At 35.6% G+C, this 21,822-nt stretch overlaps 2 protein-coding genes across 2 annotated transcripts; one reads left to right on the top strand and one right to left on the bottom strand.

The window, feature by feature from the left end:
* Positions 1-1,882: 1,882 nt before the first annotated feature.
* LOC102585313 (uncharacterized) lies at positions 1,883-11,623 on the bottom strand. Its single transcript, XM_006358239.2, has 5 exons — positions 11,226-11,623; positions 5,176-5,326; positions 3,615-3,820; positions 2,724-2,897; positions 1,883-2,248 (listed from the first exon to the last, which is right to left on the bottom strand). Exons 1-5 carry the CDS (start codon positions 11,406-11,408, stop codon positions 2,162-2,164), a joined length of 801 nt encoding a protein of 266 aa, XP_006358301.1. The 5' UTR covers positions 11,409-11,623; the 3' UTR covers positions 1,883-2,161.
* Positions 11,624-13,373: 1,750 nt separating this feature from the next.
* On the top strand, positions 13,374-21,822 carry LOC102584987 (uncharacterized membrane protein YjcL). The gene is made up of 6 exons (XM_006358238.2): positions 13,374-13,741; positions 14,433-14,659; positions 16,973-17,083; positions 17,970-18,125; positions 20,270-20,505; positions 21,319-21,822. Exons 1-6 carry the CDS (start codon positions 13,437-13,439, stop codon positions 21,643-21,645), a joined length of 1,362 nt encoding a protein of 453 aa, XP_006358300.1. The 5' UTR covers positions 13,374-13,436; the 3' UTR covers positions 21,646-21,822.

Below are 21,822 nucleotides of genomic sequence, written 5' to 3'. Positions count from 1 at the left end.
CTTTATTTAGACAAAAAAATCATATTGTAGATCTTGATACTTGCAACTTTTCATATGCAATTGTAGAATAGACAAGTGCTAAGGTTTTGGTATGGCTACTAATTTGTTGCTATGAAATTTTTAGCATAACATTTTGACAAATGACTTGAACCGTGATAATAATTTGGTTTTACTATATGTTGTTTCTCGTATTTTTGTTACTTTTTTTTTTAAGCCGAGTGCTTATTTGAAACAACTTCTCTATTTTTGTAATAATACGGACAAGGACTTAGACTGACTATATTATTATTGTTGTGATAAAAATTTGATCAAAGAAGATGACTTTGTATATATTTAATTTTCCAACTCTTTAACGGCACTATAAAAAGAAAACCAGAAGAAGTCTCATAACTAAAAGTTTGGTAAAACCAAAAATACTCAAACGGTATCACCAAAAGATATGGTGCAGTGGATGAAGTTATTCCTTCTTTAATCAGAGATCTCGAGTTCGAGTTATGGGTATGAAAAAAAATCCTTAGTAGGAGACATTTCCCTAGTCAAGCTCCAATGCAGGTACTTAACAGCGGATGATTTCAGCATAACGGTAACCATTATGTTGAAAATTGAGGAGTATTTGTCTTTATTTCACCTGAGACTTTAAAGGTAGACTTTGAAAATACTTGGTTCTCAATTGAAGTTATTGGGTGGCATATCATATAAATTCTAGACCAAGTCTAGTCTCACAAGTTGATGACTTGCAACCACAAAACATTTGACTTATTAATATGATTGTGACATTTCAAAGTCTCTCTGTGTCTTCACAAAGTCATCTCAACTTTTCAATGAAATTGTAGTTGCCGTATGATTAAAGGGTCAAAAGCCTCTAGAGAAACCTAGTCCAATTTGACAAATCATTTATCATGCAAATTATCTCACCAGAATTTATGTGTTATATAGCGAAACACTATAAGAGCAGCGATTGGAGCCTCGGGGGTGTCGGAGTTGAAATGGTCAAGGCCCAAGGGGTAGGAATTGAAGGTGTTGGATGGGTGGAGAAGATACAGTAAACATAGAATGTCATTTATAGAAATTGTTTTCCCTACTTTCATTAGAAATTTAGTCTACCAAACATAAAAAAATAAGAAAACATGTTTGAGTTGGTGTTAATGTGGATATGGAGTAACAAATACAATAATGATGGTTTAAAAAAAGAGTTTGAGTTGGTGTTAATGTGGATCTCAAATCTAGGAACACCCACACACGATAAAGAAATCTAAACCACTTGTAACTATAATTAGTTGAGGCGATATTTCAACTACTAAACTTTTAAAACAAAGCACAAATTTTGAAGGACACAATGTTTTTAGGTAAAGTAGAACATCTATCCTTAAACTTGTCAGTAAATTTTATTATTAAAGCACTCAGATTATTTTTACTTTGATTGAACACCTAAAAACGTAATGAAGTGTTCCTATTACACACTTTCAATTAAAAAATTGTGTATTCTTGAGCACTCGTTACGTAATTAAGTTAACCACTTAAATGTGTCATATCCTCCAAGTATTCACATTAGCCTTCACAAATTGTTAAGCCTCATGCTTGTTTAAATTGAAGCTAATGTTTATAATCAAAGGAGGTAGCATAATTTATGTAATTAACTTATAGTAATAGACGCTTGAGAATACACACAAAAACTTCGTAAGTTTTAAGGGGAAAAGAAGGTGGATGTGTTCCGCAGAGGACAACTACAACTGGGACCGTAAAGGAGTTGGAGCTAGGAGGTCATTTCAACTACCTAACATATGCAATAGAACATAATATCCCGCTTGTAGAATTACACTGGGTATATTGTTGTTGTTGCAACAGAGCCGAGTATATCGAATTAAAACATAATCTAACAGAATGCTAATTATAAGTCAAATAGTTTCTTATCACTAATAAAAGACCAGAAAAGTATAAACTCAATTGTCTAATTTGAAGTACCAACAGAAAAGCAAGTAAAACCATGTCTAATTACTTACTTTGATACTATAGCTACCCTTTGGCTTATAACAGCACCAGGTGGCTTCAACAAGAAAACACATATTCTGGCCAAGTATCATCCCAAAAATTATGTGTTGCTTATAGCTATGGTAGGACATGACTATTGCTATCCTATCCATTAATGAGGGCATAATACACATTAAAAGACATCGGGATGGAAACGCCCGGGGATAGAGTTCCCTTGTTGCGCCTGCTTGAGATGCATCGTCAGTGCATAGTTATTGACCTGATCACAACAGAAAAGGGCAATCACTTTGTCATACATGAGAAATGGCATGAGGGAACTGAAGACTTTCACACTTCAAACATTTATATGCGGCATCTAAATACACATGAGTACAACTATCTCTTTAACAATAAAGTTTCTATGTTGGAAAGACAGAGATCGCGGCGGCGGGGGGGCCAGGTAGGGGTAAGGTTCCAAACCCCTTCGGCAGAAAATTACTATATACATACAAGGGGTTAAACTTATTTTTTATATATATTAGTACGTGCTGAATCCCTTTGGCTTCTTTGTGTACTTACTTGCCTGTTGATATTTTTGAATCACCCTAATGAAAATCCTGGTCCCGCCATTCCTCTTTCTATAGTTTGAAGCATGCTTGACAACCAGATTTTAGTCCTCATATCTCTTTTCTAATTTTTATCTTTGTTCCCATATAGTATAAAACATGTAATAAATTTGAAGAGGGTAATCTGACCTCAAGCGTTCTCAGCTGCTCCTGATACTGAGCCACCATCTGCTTCAGCTGATTCACCTCATTCCCTCTATCTTCAAACTCTTTCTGACGCTCATGTTGAACAGCAAATGCTCGCTTCAAAATATTATTTTCTTGTAGAAGATCTTCTACCTGCTGTTTGAGCATTATGTGTTCCTGAATAATTACATAACAATAAATGTATAGATATTTCACCTTGAGGAAGCGTAACTATAAATGTAGAGATATGGAATAACACTTCTTTTTCAGAAATGGCAAGTCTTTTGATGTCAAAAGCCAACACTAAGAAAGTCAGAGTACCATCTTTTAAGTCCACAAAATTTAAAGAGAATGAGGTAGAGGTGGCCTACCAAAATAAGATCATTAGCCTGGAATAACAGTGCATCTACAGCCCCAATCCTAACAAACACTGATATTTGGGGCTTGCTTGTTGGGGTGAGGGGAAAGGAGGGGAGAAGAGTAGCCATAAGGAAAGAACACTACTGATCTATACTAATAGCTAGACCATCAAACATTAATTCCTCGACCATTGAAACTTTTTTTTTTTTTTAAGAAAGGTAACAGAACCATCTAAACATCAATTGATGTTTTGCTTTACATTCTGCGTAAAACACTACTTGAATCTCATTGTGTGTCTGCTTTCCATATTTTTATGCAACAATTGATGTTGCTTCTCAACATCTACATCCTATTGAGGACCTCCAAAAAATACCGTGCCCATATCAAGTGAGAGACTGATGAAGCAAATAAAACAACAGATTACACCAGCTGAACCCAGTCATCAATGGCATGACAATAAAAATAGAAAAACAAAGAAGAAAACAGAGAGCAAAGTGTTCTCAGACGAGATAAAGTCAAACAGTTCTGAACTACCTGCTGGAAATTTCGAGCTGCTGCCTCTGTTGCACGGGCACAAATGGACTTCTCAAAGGCCTCAAGAGCTAGTGAAGCACGGGATTTAGCATCATCTATATTTGAGGCACTCGTCATCTCTCTAACAAACAGCTCCACCCATTCAGTACGCTCCATCCTGTACAGTTCTTTTGCTACAGATGAGCATGGTGTGGGCCCACCATTACCTGCACCAAAATGTGTAAGGGGACTACCAGTATAAAGAGACCCTGAGCTAGTGAACTTCAAAAACATCCCACAAATGTACTGATACACCAAAAGAAAAATGGTAAAAGTATCAACAGAAAGGGAGCTCAGGGGGACATCACTCATCATTTCAGTAAAAGCATGTAATAAGGCAATACCGGTCGCAGTTTTATTTCATTGTAGCAGCGGGTTAACTTCAGAACTTTTCAGGTCCCCCATCTTTCTCAACAGGGTCTCGAAGCACAAAATAAGTAGTGGAACATCCATGGCCTCAGCTCACTCAATTGAGAAAACAAGTGTCCGGGGCAAACACACGTTTCAGTCCGGTGTCAGGGTCTTACAGTAAGGCAATTTGGTGAAAGTAAAGTGCTTTAAAGAAACAAGACATTTCTCTTAAAATCAACTAAAGAGATAACTCATGACAACAAACCCATATTAATAAATGAACAACTATGTTGGGCTTCAAGGGACTCTGATTGCCATATCAACATTTTGACAAGTCAAATACAAGCAAAGAAAAGATATTTTAAAATAACTACTCATTATTTTCTTTACATTTCTATACAACCGCTTCTCCACCACAACCAAGAGTAAATAATTAAGTAATGCCTTAAATTCAATAAATATGCACCAAAGTCGGTAAGTAATAAAGTAGTGCAGAAATTTACCATAAACAACTGTGGAAGTACTAAATTTGTGAAACAGAATCGAGCAAATAAGTCAGAAAACGTTGACCACAGTCGACTAAATTCTCCAATTAAAGGGTGCAGAAAACACTAGCTACGTGACACTTCTGGTAAAAATGGTAAGCAGTTGTTAAGCCTGCACGAGATAAAAAATTGGCATAGAATTGTGATACACAAAAATAGCACGAGGAGTGCTCTGCCAGGATACTAACATACATTTTCAACCATGTGAAAAAAACAAACACACATCAGATTGGACAAGAAAGGAACAGGGTATTAGATTGATCAATGAAAACGTCACATAAATTCACTGGATAATGTATACTACAGTACTACTTAACAAACATCTAGAGGAAGCGAATTATAATTCATACAAACTACAAAAAAAATACAAAATAATTGACACGTGTATATAACTCGAGTCACATGATCACTTACCACAAGAAAAAAACAAAAAGAAGAGAAATCTCAATTGCACAATTATCTTGTTCTGCAATGATTTTTAGATAGCACATGATTATTGCACACAAACAAAGGATGTCACAAGAGAACCTACTTGAAGTCATTCCCCAAGTTCCAGTCAAAAAAGATTCGAAGAGGGAAAAAATGAAACATCGGAAATAAGAATCAAACTAAATACTGATGTTTACCTTGAGTTAAGATCGGAATGCCGTTGTCCTGGGTAGCATCAGATCTTCCTGGGAGGGGCCCCAAATTCTCAGCAGACCCCAAGCGAAGCTCATTTAATCTTTTGATGGCAGAATCCAGATCACCACATTCATCCAGAGCTCTCTCAAGCAACTAAAAAAAGTGCATCTCAAGGTTAAATTCTCCCTTTACAGGATAAAGAAAGTCTGATCAAGAAAAGCTATACAAAAATATGCCATACAATTAGATATCTAGATCATAGAAATGTAACCGGAAACTAAAACTAGCTTCTACAAATCAATCCTATCAAAACCTAAAACCAACAACCCCATAGATTACTCCCTCCGTTTCACAAAGAATGGTCTAGTTTGACTTGGCACGGAGTTTAAGAAAATAAAAAAGACTTTTGAATCTTATGGTCCTAAATTAAAGTTATGTCAAATGTACCAAATTGTCCTTTAATCTTGTGGTCTTAAACATGCCACGTGGAAAGCTGAAATTAAAATGTTACCAAAAAAAGAAAGAGGTCATTCTTTTTGAAACAGACTAAAAAGGAAATGAGGTCATTCTTTTTGAAACGAAGGGAGTATTTTTTTTAAAAAGTAGAACCACAAAATTAGATCCATCAATGATATCACTAGATGAAAACCATTAGACAACATACCATTTTTGGATCAATCGGAATGGATAGAAATCCACATAAAACAAAACAATGATTGTGAATTTCAAATCCACGTATCAATATTAGTAGAAGAAATTGGAAAAAACTTCTGAAAAAACTAGGAATCATCAATTGAAGAATAAGTAACAACTCTAGTAGGACTTAGATGAAATGTGTTTCTTAATAATTTATACCTACACTTTATAAGGTAACAAGGCTTTGGATTAGGCTAAAGTCAACATACAAATTGTAAATGACACCTATTAAGAATAAGCTGGAAAATGTGCACCTCTTTAGTTCTTTTATAAGTTCCTCTTTTTGGGGGTAAGAATTCTTTCAAAAGTTGAAAGGTATTTGGAGTATTGTAACAATAAGTTTTTGCAATATTTTTAGATACTACAAAACCTTATTACGTTACCAGAGCAAAGGCCTTTTTTCTCTCTTTGAGGAAGCACCGACCTTCACAAAACTAATGCTATGTCATTGGTGTTTGCAAAGATGTCCCTTTTTGTTCTTTATTAATCATACAATGTGTATTTGAAACTAGAGTTGGCGGGTGAGCAATTTCTTACAGGATTTCATCAATTCTAAAACACTAAACAAAAGATATAATGAACCTGATCGAGTGACTTCCATCATGGAATGTTCTAACACGGTACAAGTACAAGTTTTTACAGTTCTCCTTGCACAAGACAAATAGATCAAATAATAAGAAGACCACTAACTTCACTACAGTCTACAACTATTGTAGAAAATTCGCTCTCCCTTCCCCCTAATTCCCTTTCTTTTTTTTTGGTTAGAATCAGATGTTGAATGATTTCATGAAAGTTGTCCTTTCATGGTTTGGTCTTAGGAAAAAAACGACAAAAACTAATAATAAAGGAGATTACAACTCTTGCACTAATAACTTTACCGCCTAATTGTTCATATTGTCAACACACTATGTTGCTCGTACTCTTCAAAATCCTTGTCGCACTTGTGTTGACATGAGACGGTAGGGGTGTAATTGTGGATCCACACAAGATTCGGTCAACTTACCTTAGGTGCTTTGACTACATCTATGACCGAAAAGTACTGATTGATTGTCATCTATGACCATGAAGAATGTTTGCTATTATTTGAGATATTTTATTAATAAAAATGTCTCTCTTCCTTCACAAGGTAGAGGTAAAGTTGTGTAAACACCACCCTCCCCGTACCCCACTTGTGGGATCACACTGGGTTGTTATTGTATCTTATGACATAAGGAATTTAATTTTGTTAGTTTTAGTCAATAGCTTTGATTAATCAAGATATATACTTTACATACTTGTTTTTTATATGTTTTACTTGAGTCGAGCGTCAATGGGAAACACAACTTCCCTAACTTCACAAGGTAGGAAAAAGGTTGCATACACTCCACCCTCCTTAGACTCCACTTATGAGATTACACCAGGTATGGTGTTGTTGTTGAAGTTGTATGCTAGCACCCGTATCCACACTCAGATTCATTCCTTGAATCCTAAAATTTATGTGATGATGAATCATGAATCCAACCTTTGGATTTGTACATGTATTAGATACCCACACTCAAGTCAAGCAACTTAGGTCAAGCATAAAACTCTTTTGAATAAGACTCCCATGGTTATTTTACAATTTTCATACGAGACTTGTAGTCATCATTATTTTATTTTTTAGAATGGTGAAGTTTTTATACATAAAGTTGACTGCACAAGTTGTGTGGTCAAACCAAAACTTTTAGAGTTTCAAGGGGTATCCTACCTCCTCGCCTATAAAATTGTAATGTAATCTAAAACATTAAAAATATATTTTGCCTCTCCTATATATACTTGTTTACATCAAAAGTAATAAAGGACAAGACTTCATCTACAACGTCAGGATAGAGCATCCTTTATCTTCAAAGCATCTCTGATTTTTTCCTTCCCATATTCTCCAAATGCATGTTGGGACAATAATCCATCTCTTTCTGATGGGGCAATCTACCCTACTAAAACATCCAGTGTACTTTTTGGCATTACCTATCCAATTCCCCTATTTTTGATGAATATTTTCCACAATTTATCTACCCATTCGCAGTATAGAGAGAGACAGTTGATTGTCTCTGCTTGCTCCCCAATTAAATAACATCTGGAACATAGCCAATAACCCCTTCCAGTTAAGTTGACCTATATATGGACAGTCTTTTATGCCAGTAACCAAGTAAAGCAACTATTTACCAACTCACGTACACCTCGACTATTCCACTGATTGCTTGTTATCTCCCGCCAGCAAAGATACCGTGTAATTCTATCTACCAAAGCTTAGGCAAATGGGATGAAATCACTATGGACTCGAACCCTGATCTTCTATGGTTTTCATCCACCGTTAGGCCACACCCTTGGGTGTCAAGATGCATTTTTCCTTCTGATGTTGCCCTCCATTCCCTCTTACTTACCTTCTTCACTATTCCATCATAGAAACATGAAACTCCAAATGGGTTTTTTGAAATAAACACCCATAAGACCAAAGATACCTCACATGGAAAAGTTGTGAAAAGAAAGCATAATAGTGACTAGAGTTTTTACCAACTAATATAAGATTAAACTAGTAATCATCGTAATGCCAATCTTAAAGGGGAAGCACCCACCACAAATACAAGAAGATCAGAAGTACTATCAACCTAATTGGCATGATTGCAAGTTGCAACTATAATCTAATTTTAGATGATGCATATCTATTTAATTTCCTAAAAATAAGAATTTCCTATAAATAGGCCAAGCAATGTGTTGGCAAGGCAGCCACAACAAGATAAATTTGATGATTTGCCTTGTAAATTGTAGAAGTTAAAATTATTGGAGAATTAGTTAAGTGCATACAAGTGAGTTCCTTACTTGATCTTTATTAGAAATAGATGTGCTGGTACTAAAAGTGGAAGAATTTCCTTTACACCATGCACCAAGTTTACTTATTTTTTTAATTTATTATTACTGATTTTTTTAAACTATAATAATAATAATAATAAAAAAAAAATGAAATTTCAAGGAAAGAGAACACATGTATCCATACCAATAAGCAATTGTGTTTTCTATTATCAGTAAATAATCATAGATTGATATATTGTTACGCTAAGGATAAGTTGTGAACTCGAACTAATAATACCAATTAAATATGGTCAAACAGGCAAGATTATAATTTATTAATATCGTCCGCGCATAATGCGGGTTCTGATACCAGTTGAATTAAAACATAAGGGAATTTGAAATGGAGGTTGTTATTGCGCCTCAGAATCAAAACTGTTGAACTATGAGAATTTTTGAGAGCACCCAACGGTGTGGGCTAGTGGTCAATGAAGTGGTTGAGAACCCTAAGGTCTCAGGTTCAAAACTTAGCGGAGACAAAAATACACTAGGTGATTCCTAAGTTGAGCGGACTCTTCACTTTTGATGCCACACCCTTGTTGGATTCTCCAAAAGTAAAGTACTTTTGGAGAATTCGACACGCATCCATTGATTATTCTCATCTTTCCTAGCCTTGGTGGACAGAGTTACATGGTATATGTTGCTGGTGGGAGGTGAAAGATATCCCGTGGAATTAGTCGAGGTGCGCGAAAGTAGGCCCGGACACCAAGGTCATAAAAAATAGGATTGTCGAGTAATTATCCAAGAAAAATGATGTTGAGTACACTTACTTCAACTGCATAACTGTTTTTTATAAGTTCAACAGCATAATTGTGTAACTTATGACCAACGTTACATTTCACTAGTTCAGAATTTAGGAAATTGAATCAGCATTGAAGTGCTCCCTCTTTTTTTGATAGAGCATCCGAAAAATGCTCCACTCTCTCTAGCAAAATCAAAGCTCACATGTAACATTTCTATCACATCAAAAGCTAAATCAAACGGAATAACTATATATACAATCAACCCTATTTTGTCAGCCAACTAAACCTTTCAGGCCTCATACTACAAATTAAACAAAGAAAGTTCCAACTAGAGGATTCCAAACCACAAGCTGAAACCCAAATGAATGGCAGTGTAATTGTTGAATCACTTAATAAAGGGATTGCAAACAAGGGAGTCTGGTCCAAATGAATTTGCACCTCCTAGAAACTTTAAAAAATTCATTGTAATTATCACATGAGCTCTCTTTGTCTTTTAAACATTTCCAATCCAAAACAACAATAAAGATAGTCAAAGATGACCAAAATTCCAATAAAGAACTTCTAAAAGAATTAAAGAGGTGCACATTTTCCAACTTATTCTTGATGGGTGTCATTTATAATTTGTATGTTGACGTTAACCTAATCCAAAGCCTTGTTACCTTATAGAGTGTAGGTATAAATTATTGAGGAACACATTTCATCTGATTCCTACTAGAGTCGTTACTTTTTCTTCAATCGATGATTCCTAGCTTTTTTGGAAATTCTTTCCAATTTCTTCTACTAATATTGATACTTGGATTTGAAATTCACAATCATTGTTTTGTTTTAAGGGGATTTCTATCCATTCCGATTGATCCAAAAATGGTATGTTGTCCGATGGTTTTCATTTAGTGATATCATTGATGGATCTAACTTTGTGGTTCTATTTTTTTTTAAAAAAAAACCTATGAGGTTGTTGGTTTTAGGTTTTGATAGCGTTGATTTGTAGAAGCTAGCTTTAGTTCCTGCCCACATTTCTATGATCTAGATATCCGGTTCTATGGCATAATTTCCTACAACTTTTCTTGATCAGACTTTTTTTACCATGAAAAGGCTAGAATTTAACCTAGAGATGCACTCCATTGCAAAGAAAGGATATTTACAGCCAAAATTCCAAAACAATCAAAGAAAAAAACTGTTCGTACAAATGAATTGCACTGAGAAATACTTAATGACCTTGGAACTCCCAAAATTTCACTAAAAAACTATCACCTGCCAAATCAAAAGCTAAATCAAATAGAATAACTATACATACAATCAATCCTCTTTTATGTTCCACGTAGAGGTTTCCAAGCCAAAACGCTGAAACTCGAATGAATTGCACTGTAATTACTGAATCACTTAGAAAAGGGATTTCAAATAAGGAAACCTGTCTGGTCCAAATGAATTTGCACCTCCTATAAACTTTTAAAAATTCATTGTAATCATCAAATGAGCATTCTTTTCTTTATCTGTCTTTTCAACATTTCCAGTCCAGTACAACAAATAAAGATAAACAGAGTGATTTCTTGTACAGCTCAAACTTCCAAAACAAAAAATTACTCTAATTAATCAAATATTTTTGTCTATATCAGCGAATGAGCAAAAACCGATATGTGACTATCGATTGCCGCGAACAGAGTCTGACAGAAACAAACAGAAATTCCAAACAAATAATCACTCTAAAATCATTAAATTACTTTAATTTAAAATAAAAAAAAGAAAAAGGAAACCTGTTTGTCCATATCAGGGAACACCGATATGAGATGATCGATCACCGACGGAGTCGAGAAGGATGGCGGCGGAGAAAACGAAGACGGAGAACAACGGATCCTCTTCGGGACCGGCGGCGGAGACGGCGATGACTGCAAATCTTCAAAAAAATTGGATCTCTTACCGCACACCACAGCAGACATGTTGCGCCAAAAAATCAAATTCCCCTCAACAACAACAATTCTTCTCCCACCGCCTCGCTCATGCAGATTCCAAATATACCAATTCCAAAAACCACAAAAAATTTTAAAAAATCAGATTTTTCTCCGATTCTTCTCAAATTCCTCCCAACAACAACAAAAAATAAAAAAAATCAGATTTCTCTCCGATTGTTCCAATGTATATAAAAAATTTATCTGTATGAATACATTATTAAAAATAATTAGGTTTTTTATTTCTTTATCGCCTCTTTTTTTTTTTATGAGATAAAGATAGGTTTTGTAATAGCTTTTGGAAGCAAAAAAATAATCTGAAAATAGCAAAGTAAGATAAAATAACAAGGAGTTTCAGTATATTATGGTGAAGGACAAGTAATAAGATGACACGTGTTATGTGGTAATGACGTGGAGACATATGATTTGTTGTTTGTTTTTTACGTCACGCTTTTATACTGTTTCGCTGCGTTTTATAATTAGCTTTGGTAGTTGAACGACAAGCGGTGGCTTCCTTATTTGGTAAAGCTAGTGTGTAAGGTGAGGCATTTATAATTGGGAAAAAAAACCAAAATAGTCTTAACTATTATTTTGAATTTAAGGAGCTGGAGTTTATTTGGTTGTAGGGAAGAATATTTGAAATCATGTTATGATTTCAGAAGTAAAAATAAATTAGAAAACATGTTATTAGATGGGGTAAAATTTCGACTCAACAGTTAGACGAATTAATATATGATACATGGTGAGAAGAAGACATATTAATCGTGATGTCTTGAGGATGCCCTCGGATCAAATGTTTGATTGTGTCTGGTAAGGTTTGTCTTGTTTGCAGAGACCTGAAATGGAACCAGGGTCAAGTCAATGACCAGTTAGGATAAGCTCATAGTACAATCGTTACGTAAGAATCTACGATTCTATATTTTAGTTGCACACTCTATGATGTAATATTAAAATACAAATTACTATAGGTGTGAATTTCACGCAAGGTAATTATCTAGAGTTTAGTTTACATATATATTCAACCCCTTGTTTGTATCTCATTTCAATATTCTCCACTCACAACCCATTACTCTTAATAACTATAAAGGAATATATAGTTCCCAAACTCTTAAATTACTTATACACTCTATTGTGTATTAAGGTGTGCATTACTAATACATAAAAATATTAGTGATGCAAGGGCTTTTAATGTATGCATTAACATTTCCATACCCCTTTCTTACCATAGAGCCGTCAATCAATTTGTTAGGGGTTCACTAGTATATATATATTTAATTTTCTAAACAAAAAAACTATTGGTTCGTCCGAAACCACGAACCCACACTTAGCTCTGCCCCAACTCTGATGATATAAAGGATGAATAAATAGTGGTTTAGTGAATACAACAAGGGAGGAGTGGATAAATAGGTTGAGTTGTGGGTCCGATCACATTAAAAATATAGAAAAAATTACTTGGATGAGTATCTTTTAATAAATAATTATTGATTTTAGCGATATTTTTTTATTTATTACCATTTATAGCAATACACATCAAAACTATGTTAAATCTGCAATATGTATTAAAATTGAATTATGTATGCAATATATATGTATTATAACTGTTTTTCTTAAATAGATTATGTTTGTTTGGTAAGAAATTGACACATTGTATTATAAGTGTATTAAAATGTGTGATAAATGTATAATCCATCAATAAAACTTGTATTATAGTATGTGAATAATAAATTGTTCTTTGTAATATATATTAAAATTGTATTATAAATATATTAAAGGTGATCAAGAGAAAAAAAATATTATTGCTAAAGATAGTAAACATTTTTTTTAATATAGTATATTTATGTAAGTATCCCAATTATATTGGGTTCGATCCAATTTAAATAAACATTTGCATCCAATTTGTATAGTGTCCCTAAGAAATTAAGTACTACTTATATAGTGCTTATGTATTAAACCATCACTCCAAACTAAGCTTATATTACCCGCGGGAGATTATAATCCCATTGCCAAAATTCCTCACTAATGGCATTAAAACAACTTTTATTTCTACACAATCCATACATTCCATCGCCGGCGTCGTGTTCCTCTCGCCGGAAAAATGCATCGGCAGCTACTTCTTCGACTAGCAATTCAATACTTCAACACCCGATGTTATTGTCGAAGGACATTGACAAATTCAAACCACTGGATTTCCCTAAGAACTCCACCAGGAAGTTGAATCGCTCTGTTACTACTATCAGATCTCAATTGAATTTTCCCATTATTTCTCCGCAAGATCAATGGGGAACTTGGACTGTTCTCTTCGCTACCGGCGCTTTTGGCATTTGGTAATCAACTCACTCATCCATGTGTGTGTATTATTCCTGTCCAATTTGTGTTACATTTTTTGTTTTTTCGAGATTTGAACTATGTGAACTTTAACCTAACATTTTAAGTATATTTTTTCATCTTTTCGCAACTTACAAATGAGATTTTTGAATCCTGTGATCTTAGATTTTTGGGGTCCTAAACTTGCAATATTGGAATTGGAAAACTTAGCAAATCGAAAAATGCACTCTTTTTGGAACAGATCAAAATGGAAAGTAAGACACTAGGAGTGGGAGTAATATTTATGGTATAGTTTTTTGAGAGGCACAAGAGCTAACAAAGAGTATTTATATTTGACTGCCTTAAAGCAATGGGGGGATTGAATTGAAAAGGCCCCTTAATATAGATAGTGTGTTGCCTATGTTTTTTCTGAAATGACTAATAAGTGCAAGTTCTAGTTAATGACCTGAAAGAAGTCACTAGCTTCTTGCTATTGAGCGTGGCTTAGCCTTAGTTTACAAGGAAGTTTTTTGGTACTTAGGATTTTAATTTTAAAATATTGAGATGATCTAATACAACTTAGGTTCAAAGATAACGAAAAGTGCCACAGAAGTTGGGACAGAGAGAGTACTTTTTTTTACAATCATGGACGAAAGACTTGAAGTTTCAGATTTTATAGTTATATGCAGCTTGTTCTTATGAAAATTGAAGGTCGGAGAAGACCAAGGTTGGGGCTGCACTAAGTGGTTCACTAGTAAGTGTACTGGTTGGTCTAGCAGCAAGTAACTTGGGCATTATAGCTAGTGAAGCTCCAGCATATAAAATCGTGACAGGATTCTTGCTTCCACTTGCTGTTCCCTTGCTGTTGTTTAGAGCTGATATGCGTAGAGTATTGAAGTCCACTGGAACACTGCTCTTGGCCTTTTTGCTTGGATCAGGTAATGGCCTGCTTCATATTTTCAGAACAACTTATGGCATATCTGCTGGAATGATCAGTTCAAATTTTATCCTTAGAATGGTTCACAGACTTGTTTATTCTTTCTTTCAATAGCTAAATGAGGATAGGAAACAAGAGCAAGGCTTATAAATAGGGTAGAATCTATAAAGGATATATATCAAATCCAGTAAACTTCTTTCCCTTGTATTTTTCGTCCAAAAAAGAGGAAACAAGGGAAGTCCTTCTCCTCCATCAAATCTCCCTCCCTCTATACAAAATACAACTTTGATGTCTAGTTTTGTTCATTAACACATTAGAATTTAGTTAATTCTACCAGGAAAATGATATTGTCAATAATCTTCAGTAACACTTAAAGTTAAAGCAATGTGATGTTAGGTTTGTCTACTACATCTACAATTTGAAAGGCTTCTCTCTGAAGTCCAGGAAACCTAACCTCTATAACATAAATCAGTTGATGCTTACTACCAGAGATACTGAAATATCTTACGTATATGCTGGGTAACGTTGTAATCAATGGTATCATTTCAACAGGTATGGGAACCAAACACTATATCCCATTGAAAAGCAGATTTGCCTTATGACCTTGTGTCTGGTATGCCAATAAACCAAGCTTCCATCTTTTTCAGCATTCTTCATGTTGCTTATACATAACGCAAATTTCTCCTTAAATATTTATGCGTCTTTAAAGATCTCTGTTAAGAACTTGGCACAGTTCTTAGATTAGTTTGGAAAAAGCTAACATGAGGACACTTGCCAGTTAAAAAGTACTAGAAGCTACAGGTTGTTATTTATGCGGAGAAAGGATGAAATAATCTGCTCCCAAGATACTAGCTTAGAACACGAGATTCATCAACCTGATGCTACTTGACAAAAAGAGGGGAGTTAGACTTTGTTGCAAAATTTTGGTGCTTTACTCTTTTCTATTGATCAGGTAGATCTTATTGAACTGGCTAGTACCATGCAGGTAATAGGTAATTACAAATTTTGAGTATTCTACTCTTACCAGCATTTTTGATAAGTTTAACTAGAGCAATCAGATTTCCTTCTGTGAACAGACCATCATCCTTGTGCTATTCCACTTTGCTGGGTTCACCTTACTTATTTTGGATTATACTTATGTGGGACAGTGAAACATAGAGGTCCCCAGAGCCAAGTGAAGTGGAGCGCTTTAAGGCCTCCTACGGTAATGAAAATTATCATATATCCTTAAATCTTTTCGGAAAAAAATAATCAAAAATCAAAATATCTGACATCTTTTTGGTATAATTGTGATGCCTAACTTCTGACTAGACTATGTAATTTTGTTATTTTCATCGTCTGAATATCGAGAAGCACAGATATATCAGTCGTCACAACCCATTTTCATGAGCCGCGACAGGTACCTAACAAGCTGCTGCCCACTAGCCGAACCACTACTATTCACTCTTTCATATACGATTAAACCAAAATGGAAGCATACTCTAGATGAGAGACTAGATCTTAACAACATAAGTAAAAATAGTCGATACACAATCTAGAACCAACCATAACCCAACAGACACAGTCAAGGGGCATCTAATAGAATCCGGGTGCAAAAGATCTAGGGATGCAATCCAAAAACAGAAATGTAATGAAATAAATTAGACAAACGCCAGCACGAACAGATGTGGTCGGCTCAGCTGAAGCTCCGGACGGCGAATGCCTTGAAGTAGATCAAGTATGTATTGGGATAGCGAATCTGCATAGAGCAGTAGGTATGAGTATGAGTCACAAGGACCCAGTAAGATCATCGATCCGCTCCTCCCTCATACCCCGATGAGCAAGTCTTCAACAATAGAATGCATGAAAGAAAATAGTGCACATCTCAGTCTATAAATAACCATAGCAGGTATCTAATGATATCAAGCACGTATGTACACTAGGCCCTCATGGTTGGGAGCACTAGACTAATCCATAAGCCCTGTGCAGATAGGACTGCTTGACCAAAAGCATAGGCACCCGTCGATAGGACGGGAGAAGGCTAGATCAAAATTTGTTTCAAGTTTCTAGGACTAGCTAAGAGCACGATGCACACTGTACCAGTGGAAAATCTGCACTAGTGCCGAAACACCGCTGAACCCCTCGGGTCCCAAACCGAACTTTACAACAAGTCCTAAAACATCATATGAACCCACTGGAAGTATCAAATCAAGGAATAGGGTGCTAATACTCAAAAGTCAAAACAAGGGGTTGGGTTGTTACATATAGTTTCTCTCCTCAAGAGCTGTAGTTTTTTCTGTTTCCTAATTGGTTCTTTTCCTTTTTGCTTTGACAGTTGCAACTACTATTGGGACTGTGGTGGCTTTTTGCATAGTTCCGATGCGATCACTTGGTCAAGATGGCTGGAAGATAGCTGCCGCTCTTATGGGAAGACACATAGGTGGAGGTAAATTCATAGACTCTTGTTTGCTCTGTGGTCTTGTACAATTTTTATTTAGGATCATCCTTTTACATCTGTATTTTCCAATCCTCCTTATGCAAGCTTTTTCTCACTAACTTTCGTGACAAAGCACTATACCTTGATCCTGGAGTTCCTGTAAATCCAAAGTGTTGAAAAAACAACCAGTTGGCTTCTCATGGGTGTATGATCTGTTAATGGTTGACATGGATTTAAGTTTCAAATCTTCTTTTATAATGAATGTCAACACTGCAACCTACTTTATAATTGGAGGTTGTAAGTGTCACATTGAGCATGAGCGGTATCTTTTCCGATTGATACTCCTAGAAGGTTACCTGTGACATTTCAGTAACATTTCTTCTAATTGTTGGTCTGAAATAGATTTTTTTTTTTATCTTCTTGAGCATTCATGAAACTTAGTTGGGAACATTGTACAATCTAAAGATGATGTCAGTTTCAACTTTGGATCTTTATACTTGATTCAGAAACGGTTCTGTTCTCGGTTTCAAGTTGGTAGCCTCGTCTAGCTTGTTTTAGAATATATTCTAACCTCTTTATTGATAAAGACTTTTATAACATCTTGCTGCCTCTTTAAAAACAAAGACCCAATGTATCCACATAAAAGAAAATTCTATTTCATCATGAAAGTTACTCTTTGACAGCCTTTTACAGTAGTTGACGTAGCTAATGGAGGATAAAAAAACTGTGGGAAATATAGCAAACTTGACGCCATTTAATGATGTCTGACTCAGTGATTGTGATGGTTATTATTTTTCTCTGGAAGACAGTTATTCTACATACTGAGTTATCTACAATTTGACATTTTGTTCATTCATTTTATCAATGACTGAAAAGATTGCCAACTCTCTTTCAGCTGTCAACTATGTGGCTATTTCTGAAGCTCTGCAGACATCACCATCAGTTGTTGCTTCTGGATTGGCTGCTGATAATCTTATTTGTGCAGTATACTTCACAACATTGTTTGCATTGACTTCTAAAATACCTGCTGAGGCTACTCAATCTGCCACTGGTACGTACACCAGTTCAAATGATGAAATATTCCTTCACCTGCTAATTATTGTTTTCTATTTGCTGTTCCATCGCTGTCATAATAGTAAAGTTTAAAATGCCTGGAACTCTTTATGAATCTTCAGAATAAAAAACTCAAATCAAAGACACTTGATGTATGGTTATGTTGAAATTTTATTCCCTTTCCAAGTAGTAGAATGATTTGTTATTTATCTGAAATACCTATTAGCCTAGTAGGAAATTTGTACAAGATTATTGCGAAGGTACTGACAGAGAGACTGAAGAAGGTTATCCAAAAGTTGGTTGACAATCAACAATTGTCCTTCAAAGGTAGACATTATGAATGCTGCATTCATAGCAACATTTTGAGAGGAAATCCAGGGATCTTATGCAAATTAGACATTGAAAAGGCTTTTGATTGTATTAACTAGGACTTCTTTTTTAAAATCTTGAAGGACATAAGGTTTTGCAGCAAATGGATAAGGTGGATTCCTTTAACGCTGGTACAATCACAAAGAGATTAAGGCAAGGTGATCATTCATCAGGGAAAGATTTATATGATAAAGAGGGCAAATCTCAGGGGACATTTGAAGGATTTCAGGGTGCTGAACAATGAGAAGAGCAGCCTGGAGATTACACATCTTCTACATGCTGATGACTCATTGATTTTCTGTGATGCTGAAGTGGAACTGGTTAGACACCTGAGGCTGATTCTTTCCGTCTTTGAAGCCGTTATTCATTTTTAGTCTTCGTGTGAACCAGGGGAAATCTCAGATTTTCTCAGTCAATGAAACCCCTAAGCAAGATGATAGACTGCTCTGGGGAAGAATCAATAAAGGGATTTTCTCTGATACTTGGCACTGAAGCATATCTGGAGGGTAAATACCCTTCAAAGTAGCTTGTTTTTCGCTGGCTAGTGGTAAAAGAGGTTGTGTTGACACGTGATAACCTTATGAACAGAGGAACTCAGCTGTGCTCAAGGTGTTTTTTGTGTGGAAGAGAGGATGGAACAAATATCCACCTCTTTTTGTACTGTCATGTTACCAACAGATAGTGGAAACTCTTGCAGAGTATGAAAGGTCTGAGTTGGAAAACGCCCAAGTAGACTGCTGAAATGTTAGCATGATCCAGGAGATGTGATGAGGCAGAAAAAAAGGGTGGGAGTAGCATCCCAGCCTGCATCTAGTGGACATATGGAGGATAGAAACTCAAGGTGTTATGAATATATAGTTAACTATGAGCAGAAGATAAAGATGAATTGTACAAAAAAAAATTGATAACCGTAGTGTCCGGGCCAGCTTGCGCGCACCTCGACTAATTCCACGGGATACCTGCCACCTCCCACCACGAACATGTAGCAAGAGGTACCGGGTAACTCTGTCCACCGACAGATGGGAAAAATCACCTAGTGTTGAGCGTGGAAATCTGGGATTTCAATGTAGCAAAGTTATGGCTGCCAACAAGCTTTATTGGCCGCTGCAACACAGGATTAAACTGAACAACAACGTTAGAGTTGCTGCAAGTGGTGGAGTCCGCATTCCATATGTTCTCAGGCATGTTAAGAGTGAGTCTGTGGTGGTAGTCAGAGGATAGAAAAAAAAACTCGGGAGGGTTAAGACTTGAGCTCTGATACCATATAATTAATTGAGCAAGATGAAGCAAAAGATGAAAAAAATTGATATGTATACACAAAGAAATAACAGTCTCTGTGAGAGACCTCCTCCTACGGTGGAACCTAACCTGAGATCAAGGAAATAAAATATTGAACTCCTAAAATAGTGGAAACATAATAACAACCTATGCAGTAAAATAAAGTAGTAACAGTAAGGAATACCGAAGAAGCAGTAGTTAACAATGTTCTAATAGTTTTTGCCTCTGCTGGGATTTAAACCTGAGACCTCATGGTTCCCCAAGCTTTTTGTAGAAGATGAATTGTATATTTTTATTTCACTTTTGGTGTAACAAAGCTTTTGTAGAAGATATGAATTCTCTGATATACATCATTGGAGCCATGTAACAGGCACGAGGCTATGTTTTTTATTCTTTTGCATTGCAACTTTTGTGTTCTTTGTGCTAAGAGTTATTTATGAAAAATTCTGTTACCTTTTCCAAAAATATATAAAAAATACGTGGAACTCTTTTCAGATGACAAGGTTGACTCAGAATCTGGCAACAAGCTACCTGTACTGCAGACTGCTACTGCTCTTGCTGTGTCCTTTGCTATATGCAAAGCTGGAGAACTTTTGACTAAGCATTTTGGTATTCAAGGAGGTCTACTTCCCACTATTACAGCTATTGTTGTCATTCTAGCAACTTCATTTCCCAGTCAATTTGCCTACCTTGCGCCGTCTGGTGAAGCTATGGCACTGATACTGATGCAGGTTAGTTCCTACAATATACCTTCTCAAATAAAAGTTCCCACAATATTTATATGTGGATGTAAAATGCTATTTGAACGTTGTCAGACTTCACTTTTTTTTTAACTTTACATGTTCTACCAAGTATAAGTAAATTCAAATATCTGCCTTGAGTTTCTTGCACTGCTAAACTGTAATGAACACAAACTTAGACACTCTTTTTCATACCCTATTTAATTAATTTCTTCGATGTTGCATGTTTTTGCCCAGAGTAACCTAAACCTATTGTGTGTATAATTTGCGCAATGAAGACAAAGCTGCAAGAGCACACCATAGACATTTAAGATTAATTCAGGATGGCACTTTTAACTATATTGGTCTGTGGATGGCCTTGGTGGCACATGTAAATCTAAATTAGAGCCTATTTGGATTGGCTTATTTTAGGTGCTTTTAAGCAGTCTTGTAGTGTTGACGAAATTTTTTAGAAGTGCTTTTAAGCAGTTGTATTTAAGCTAAAATAACAAAAATAAGTCATAAGTTAAAAGCCCATCCAAACAGGCTCTTTTAGATAAGTTTGAGAAACTTAGTTCCAACGTTTAAAATAACTGCATTTGTAAGTTCGCACGGTTCTCTTACAGATTTATGTTCATAGAGAGAAAAATCTGAATCTGTTATTTAGAAAAGGGAAATCCAAACTTACCCTTATGGTTTGCGATCACATTTTCCCTTCGTGTAAAACAATTTTTTCTCTATGTTTATAGTAGCACAAACTTTTTCCTTGTAGTATTTTGCGGCAAAGATTGATCTAACTTGTTCTCTTATCATCTTGTGTAATAGGTATTTTTTACATTCATTGGTGCCAGTGGTGGTAGCATATCAAACGTTCTCAATACCGCGCCCAGTATATTTCTGTTTGCATTTATCCAGATTGCAGTCCATCTGGCCGTGATACTTGGAGTTGGGAAACTGCTCCAACTTGAACTGAAAGAATTGCTTATAGCATCAAATGCAAACGTAGGAGGCCCGACAACAGCTTGTGGAATGGCCACCGCCAAAGGGTGGATTTCCATGGTTGTTCCGGGCATTCTTGCTGGTATTTTTGGCATCGCGATTGCAACTTTTCTTGGTATTGCTTTTGGACAGGCCGTCCTTAAATTCATGTAAGTTTGGACTGTGTGGACTTGGTGAAGTGCATCTAGTTCTTCATAAATAATACTAGTTGCACAAGTTATGCAGGAATGTGTATTCAAATTTGTAATATATCAAACTAAACATTCAACAAGAAATGGTTCTTGTATTATAGTCCTTACCTTACGAATCTCTATTACAATTCTTGCATTA

Source organism: Solanum tuberosum, unplaced genomic scaffold (assembly GCF_000226075.1).
Source record: "Solanum tuberosum cultivar DM 1-3 516 R44 unplaced genomic scaffold, SolTub_3.0 scf00272, whole genome shotgun sequence".
NCBI lineage: Eukaryota > Viridiplantae > Streptophyta > Magnoliopsida > Solanales > Solanaceae > Solanum > Solanum tuberosum.
The sequence above is the reverse complement of the archived record's forward strand: the minus strand, read 5'-3'. Positions and strand labels throughout refer to the sequence as shown.

Excerpts from the sequence above, each read along its gene's own strand:
- LOC102585313 (XM_006358239.2), bottom strand. The coding sequence starts at position 11,408 with ATGTCTGCTGTGGTGTGCGGTAAGAGATCCAATTTTTTTGAAGATTTG. Across the intron at positions 3,821-5,175 it reads CATTCCGATCTTAACTCAAG|GTAATGGTGGGCCCACACCA; the intron begins GTAAACATCAGT and ends ATTTTGGTGCAG. Across the intron at positions 2,898-3,614 it reads CAGCTCGAAATTTCCAGCAG|GAACACATAATGCTCAAACA; the intron begins GTAGTTCAGAAC and ends GTAATTATTCAG.
- LOC102584987 (XM_006358238.2), top strand. The coding sequence starts at position 13,437 with ATGGCATTAAAACAACTTTTATTTCTACACAATCCATACATTCCATCG. Across the intron at positions 17,084-17,969 it reads GGGAAGACACATAGGTGGAG|CTGTCAACTATGTGGCTATT; the intron begins GTAAATTCATAG and ends ACTCTCTTTCAG. Across the intron at positions 20,506-21,318 it reads TGGCACTGATACTGATGCAG|GTATTTTTTACATTCATTGG; the intron begins GTTAGTTCCTAC and ends CTTGTGTAATAG.